The sequence below is a fragment of the Salvia splendens genome, chromosome 9 (assembly GCF_004379255.2).
Source record: "Salvia splendens isolate huo1 chromosome 9, SspV2, whole genome shotgun sequence".
NCBI lineage: Eukaryota > Viridiplantae > Streptophyta > Magnoliopsida > Lamiales > Lamiaceae > Salvia > Salvia splendens.
The window spans coordinates 27,091,987-27,099,101 of NC_056040.1; the positions used below are offsets into that span (position 1 = coordinate 27,091,987).

The following is a 7,115-nucleotide window of genomic DNA, read 5'->3' on the forward strand; positions in this document are numbered from 1 at the left end:
TGAAAATCACAAACATTGAAATTCAAAATTATAAAAAATACATTTAAAAAGTCAGTCCATTAAAATTGAACAAATACTTAATACATAAAATTGAAATAAAGTACAACCCATTAAATATATTAAACCTAAAATTTTCTCAAATCTCCTCTTCCCCTCCTCTCTTCCCACGCAGTCATCTTCTTCCCCTCTTCACTTTTTCATCTTCTTTCTCTACTTACATTTCCGTCAACTATTCATCTCCTCAACTCGAAAATACAACAAATCTGAAGATTCAATACAAAAACTAAAAAAAATTGATTTAAAAAAAAATTGAATTGCGGCCCGTTCCAGGAGTGTATAACGCCGGGCCAGACCGCAACCAGGCCCAGCCTCAGGCCGCTGGCTCGTCCCCAAGAGCGGCCCAAACCTGTCCCGCCCCCCTCCAACGCACCAGGCTGCGGGCCGAGACCAGGTGCGGCCCGGACCGCAGTGTTAATGATGCTCTAAGTGAGACAATTCCCCTTTTAGTAAAAAATTCTCTCTCTTACTTTATTCTCCATCTACTTTATTCTCTCTTCACTCCTCTACTTTTCTTTCTATCATACTTTACTCTTTGCACTTTAATTATTTAAATATTAATTCCTTAAATACCGTGCCCAAAAGAAGTGTTTCGCTTATCTTAGGACGGATGGAGTACAAGTTTAATGAATGCACTTTTTCAATGTGAGATTAATTAACACACACTAATTAATCTCATAACATCATGTTATTATGATAAACTTTAATTCATTACACTCACATGAAATAGGTTTAGGAAAATAAAACATACCACGATCATCTACTGCAACGCAAATCAATTCTATATTATTTAATTTCACAAAATTAAATCTTTCATCACATGTATAAGTCGATCAAACCAGGCTTTGGATTCCAATAATCTTACACATGAGTGGAATAGTCAAAATGCGTTACGACAAGCTCACTGGAAGGGCTTGGAAAGAGACGAAAATGCGATTAGAATGCGGATCAAGTTATATGGAATGATAACCGAACCGGTCGGATCAGTTAGCAAATGTCGTTACCAATTAATCACTGCAGTCTTGCTCCCGCTCTTCCTTCCTTACCAAAGTAATTTGTAAACTCCCAATTTTGCACAACTTTAACAGTAAAGCGGCAAGTTCGGGGTCGATCCCTCAGAGAAGTTGGTGTGTCGAGTGTGTGAGTAGTGAACAGGGGGGTTGGCTGCTGCCACGCTTTAACTTGGGAGTTTTAACTACTGTTTTTACTTTAGGCAGAATTAAACTAGCTAGCTTGATCAACAGAACTTTAACTACTAGGTCAAGTGAATTGCAGGTGATAGCGGAAAAGTAAATGCGCGGACTAAAAGCGAAAATAACTTTGATTAAACTAAAACTGAGTACAGCGTGAAATTTAAACTAAGCTAACACTTCGGAAACTAAGAAAGCGGTAAAAACTGAGATGAATCTCAGCGGGAGACTTAAGATAATTCTAACAGAAATGAGTATTCTGCAGCGCTCCCTTCGGTTTCCCTTTTAACTAAGCTATTTGGAGAGCTAAACTAAGCTAGAGAACTGAACTAAACTAAACTAGAGAGCTGAACTAAACTAGATAACTAAGCTAAGCTAAAGTAGACGGAAAGTAAAGTATCGGATCCACTCTTTGTGATGACACACCCTCTATTTATAAGCTCGATTCGGCCCCTAGCTGGATAACGATCTTGACAGGGAATATTCACTCATGCTGAGAATGAGCAACTCATTGATTGCTACGTGCCCTTTCTTCTAGAATGACGATGCTTTTGAGTAACAGATTCCTGACTCAGCTCCGTCCTTGCGTCTCATAAGCTAGCACATGTCCCCTTCTAGAACGTCGTCCTTGATAACAGAATGGTGCGCCATATCCAGCTCATTTCCTCACGTGTTCTTCTTCTAGAAGCCAGCGGTCCCCGCCTAACTGCTTGATCACTCCCCCTTGATCAACTCCCCCGATTGTTGGCCTTTTATCACCTTTTGTACTTGCTTGATCAGTTCGGCCTTGCTGCCTTGGTCAAGTGGCATTTCTGCACATTTAACACTTGTTTTGCGCGATAAACCGATCAAGTAGCATACATTTTACCCTTAAACCGATGCATGAAATGTGCCTTATCAAACTGCTCACACTTAAAACATACTTGTCCTCAAGTATAAAGAAAAAGAAAAGAAAAAGATAAGGCAAATTTCAGGCATGGTTTACTTATTTCACAAGTAAAAGAAAAAAAACAAAAAGAAAAACAAGACTTAAAGATAAAAACACGTATTTACATATATGCATCAACAATCATACCCGAGGTCGAGGCCAATCCATTTGTCAGTAGCCTGTGTTCTTTCTCTTTCGCCTTTGCTTGATCAAGGTGTCAGCTTGTCAAGATTGCTCAATTTAAAAACCACTGTTGGATTCACTCAGTCACTCATTTCTCACTAGAGATGTTAAAACTGTTCACTCAGTGTTGCCATAAATTTAATACCTTGAATCGAACTGCACAAGATAGTTCCTTAAGGTCTATATTTTGGGTTGTAACGGGGCTCAAGGGTAGTAACGTATTAGGGTAGGGTCCTAGGGGTTCTAAGTTCAAAAAATAAATTTTAAAAGAAAAATCACATGAGTAAAAAAGCCAAAGATTTGACTAACTCGCTGGATCAGATTTGGGACATTTATTTCTTCCTCTTCTTGATGCTCCTTCTCGGTCAAACTTCGACCTTTAGCCTTATAACTTTCGGCTCCTTTTCTGACTTTTGATTATCTGGGTCAGGTTACAACTATTTCCTGCCCTTTCTTTTTCTCAAATCTTTTCTTCATTTTTTTTAATGATCAACCCGATTGTCTAACTTGATCAACCTAGCTACCCTTTAATTCTTTCATTCTATTGCTATCCCTTTTTTTTTCCCTTGATAAACTTCTATCTCCTTGACCCTCTTTCCTTATGTGATATGAAACTTTGAATTTGGTTTTAAGGCTTCAAAGAATGGGTAAGAGTGTTTGGGCTCAAAGTGGTTAATTAAGGGGTGCCTTGATTAATGAGGCGGGTTCGTGGAACGAAGGAAGAAAACGACTCAAAAGGCTAAGTCCTAGTGCCTTTAGTCCTTACTACTTGTGCAATTTTCATCTTAATATTAAAAGTCAGCCTCTCGTAAAATTTTCTTTTGTAAAAGTAGTAGAAAGTGTTATACTTTTGGCTTATAACTCATATATAGAGAGGCTTCACAGTTGGTTTAGAAATTGAGTGTTTCCATCATACTTGCGTTGTTCAAATTGATCAAGTTTTTGCAATCAAGTTTTTACATGCGAGCATACTGAATCCTTTTTCTAACTCTTCCAAAAGGTAATCAAGTCTTCCATTTATCCAATTTCATGCATATTGCCTAATATATTACTAACTGAAATTTGTTACTTTTGAAAATTTTAGCATGTGTATGATTTTACTGTAACTAACCCGTCCCCCCTCCCCACTGCATATGAACTCGTCCTTGAGGGACTGGATGCAGTGGAAAAAAGGGTTAGGCACAGGCAACGGCTCAACAAACAAGGGAAACTTCTCATACTTAGACCAGACACTGGGCTAAGTGTGAGACAGCGCCAGCGATCAAAACATGCTAACAAATATATAAACAACAAGACAAGACAATAAAGCAGGCAACAACAATAAGAGCAAAAACGAGCATGCATGCTTCTCACAATTAGACCCAAAACAGGTCTAAGTGTGAAACAAGTATTTACAAACCAACAAGAAAATTAAATTGTTTGAAGCAAAATGAACTGAGATTTGGGGGGAGGGGGGTTGTACTTAGGGTTTCCTGTGAGGCTGACTTGGGGATGCTGAAAGTGGTCTGGAGGATGTTTGGCACCGAGGTGGAGGAGAGCTTTCAGAGGGAGGTGGTGGTTGCATAGCGAGGGCCAGCTGGCGAATAGCCTGCAGAATCCTGGATTGAGTGACTAGTTGGGCGTCTGAATTTGCCACTAGCTGCGTCAGCATTTGCTCTATGTGGAGCCTCCACTCATTGTTAGCGCGTGCAGCCTCCTCTGGCTCTGGTATAGTTGTTAGCTCCAACCTCTGCCTTGGATGCCTGTCGGGACTCGCCGGCCGATCCGTCGTCATCCTCCTTTTATCGCGTCTAGCCTCCTCCAGCTCTGCCTGCCTTGCCCCCTGTTGCTCTGCCTGCTTTTCCTTCCGAACCTTCGAGATAAAGCGGAGTCTCCCGTTACGCAGCCTTTCAAGTACCTGAATTCTTACAAAGAAATCAGTGTTAAACAGTTCTGGTTTTGGGCAGCGACTGGGAAGCTCCACACCCTCCTGGAATTCCAGGGTCCAATTTCGCCTTAGGTAGGCTCCGAGAAGGTGGCAAACGTTGAGGTGGTGGGCATGGCGATTTGCAATCTGACTGATCGAGTAAGCAATCCAGTAGCCCAGATGCACCCTCCTTTGTTCCTTCATGCACCACATAAAATAGAGCTCGGCCAGAGTGATAATTGACAATGTGTTGTGGTGGCCAAGGAGATTGCATGCTAGGTAGGCTTGAGCAAGATGGAGGGACGGATCAGCAATATGGTCCCCTCTGGACTCAGAAGCTTTAAACTCGGGGGCACGTCCGTTGCATAAGGCCTGACAGACTGCCTGCTGATCAAAGTCGGACCTCCTCCGAGGAAGGCCGATGTCGCGCCTGAACCATTCTCCACTAGCGACCTGGGCTTCTGTATGCAGCCCCATTCACACAGAGAACTCGTTCACGGTCATCTTCTGAGGTCCGTGGTCAACACCACAGTCTGTTTGGTATATTCAACAGCAGAGGGTGATGTCGGTCTTCCCTGTTGCCTGCGGGATGTCCGGGCCCACCGGATTTCCCTATCCTCAGTGTCACTGCCCCCATCTCCTTCTCTTGAAGGGGCAGGTTGATCAGCAATAACAATGCCCCGAGTGGCGGGGCGCATCTTCTTTGAGGGAGGAGGAACAGTCCCCTTCCATTTCATTTTCTTCCAGCAGTCCTCAACAGCCCTCTTTTTTCTCTCGGCCTCTCCGGTTTCCTGGTTTATCGCCCCAGCGGCTCCTAGGTTCTCTGGCTCATCTGGCATACTCGACATTTGCCGTGCTATACGGCGTCTTTCCTCTTGCCCTTCTGCCCTTTGCATGCTGGCCATTCTAGCCTCCACCTCCTCCACCAGCCTATTGACGTCCCCTTTGCGTGCCCGACGGTGCAACAACTCCTCTTCCTCCTCTGGAACCGATTCATCCTCTGCCTGAGGAATGAAGTTCCATTCTGCTCCCCTTCGTTGTAATATTTCTCTAGGAGGAGGCAGAAGGTCCTCCGTAGAATAGATAATCCCGATTGAAACCAACTTGACAATTTTCTTCAGCACCTCTTCCCTCATGTTGGGGTTGAGTTTCCGTTGTTGGTCGCGGTGTGGCTTGGCTCCTTCCTCCAATCGTATGTGATGCATACATAAGTCTGGGCTGATGCCCACTAAATCTGTCAGCTTCCAGCCAATAGTCTTCTGATTTCTTCTTAATACTTCCAACAATCTGTCTTCCTGCCCCTGGGTCAAGTGGCTGTTGATGATAACGGGCATTGTTTCGCCCTCACCTAGGTAGGCGTACTTTAGATGTGCTAGAAGAGGTTTCAATTCTTTTGCGGGTTTTGGCTCTTCATTGGGCAGAGGGTTCTCAGCTGCCTCTTGTTCCAGTGGCTTGCCTTGATCAAGCCGTTTTGCTAAGCTAGAAACTTGAGCTATCCTACTTGACCCAGCTGGCCTCGGGCGCCCGCAAAATTCCGATATTGCTTTCACGACGGCCTGGTCGTCCATCTCTCCGACTTTCATGGTATCGTACCACTCTTCCACTTCTTTTTCGACCTTCTTATCTGCAGCGCATTGAACTGTCTCTTTAATAATTCTTCCTCCAAATACTCATGTACCAAGGGCTCAGTCACATCTATGGGATTCTGTACTGTTGAGATCCTTGCAGCTCTTCGCGTACAGACGCGCCTTTTCAGAGTGCCAGCTGGCTTAGCTTCTCTGATACGTTTTATCCCTCTCTCCAAGGTGTCCTTCCACTGTGACGGTTGGCGCTTCCTGACACCTTTTCAGTGACTGCGCACGTCCTTTCATCACCTGCCCTGCTCAACTCAATCACTGTACCATCAATTAAATTCGAATTGTTCTGACCAAGTGGAGAATTAGTTTTTGATAAAAATCAATTGGCTCCACTTGATCAGTTTCCTTCCTTTCTTCCGACTTTTAATTAACTAATAAAATAAAACTAACATACTAAAGACTATTTATACTAACTACTAAGGACTTAACCAGGTTCCCCTAGGATGTCACTTGATCAGTTTAATAGATAAGTACTTTGTCGCTTGATCACGCAGACTACCCATGAGTACCCGATCATCCCTGTTACCTGATCACTGTAGAGAGTCAGGCATGAGTAATGGAATGTCGTCCACCACAAATGCCTCCATTCCTTCTCTATATGGCTTTACCCTATGACCATTCACCATGAAGGAAGGCGAATTTGGATTGCTTCCTTGGAGTTCGATTGCACCATTTTTTCGGAGGGCGATAATGGTATAAGAACCTATCCACATTGATCTGAGCTTTCCTGGCATCAATTTCAGTCTGGACTGGAACAGCAGTACCCTCTGGCCCACCTTGAGTTCCTTCTTGCGAAGGTTCTTGTCGTGCCACATTTTGGTCTTTTCTTTGTACCACATGGCAGAGTCATAGGCATCCAGACGGAGCTCTTCAAGCTCTTGTAGCTGCATTCTCCTTTCTGCAGTTCCAGCCTCGGTGTTTATGTTCATTTCTTTGAATGCCCAATAGGCTTGATGTTCCACCCCTACAGGTAAATGGCACATTTCCCAAATACCAATCGGTACGGGGACATTCCGATAGGCGTTTTGAACGCTGTCCTGTAAGCCCAGAGTGCGTCCTCGAGTCGGCGGCTCCAGTCTTTCCTGGTGGGATTGACTGTCTTTTCTAGAATTGCCTTGATTTCTCTATTCGAAACCTCAGCCTGTCCATTGGACTGTGGGTGGTAAGGTGCGGATAGGCGGTGGTGGACTCCATACTTTCGCATCAAGGCTTCA

The 7,115-nt window shown here is 43.8% G+C and overlaps 1 protein-coding gene across 1 annotated transcript; it reads right to left on the minus strand.

The window, feature by feature from the left end:
- Positions 1–6,431: 6,431 nt before the first annotated feature.
- Positions 6,432–6,884, minus strand: LOC121749367. Its single transcript, XM_042143941.1, has one exon. It carries the CDS (start codon positions 6,882–6,884, stop codon positions 6,432–6,434), a length of 453 nt encoding a protein of 150 aa, XP_041999875.1.
- Positions 6,885–7,115: the final 231 nt, after the last annotated feature.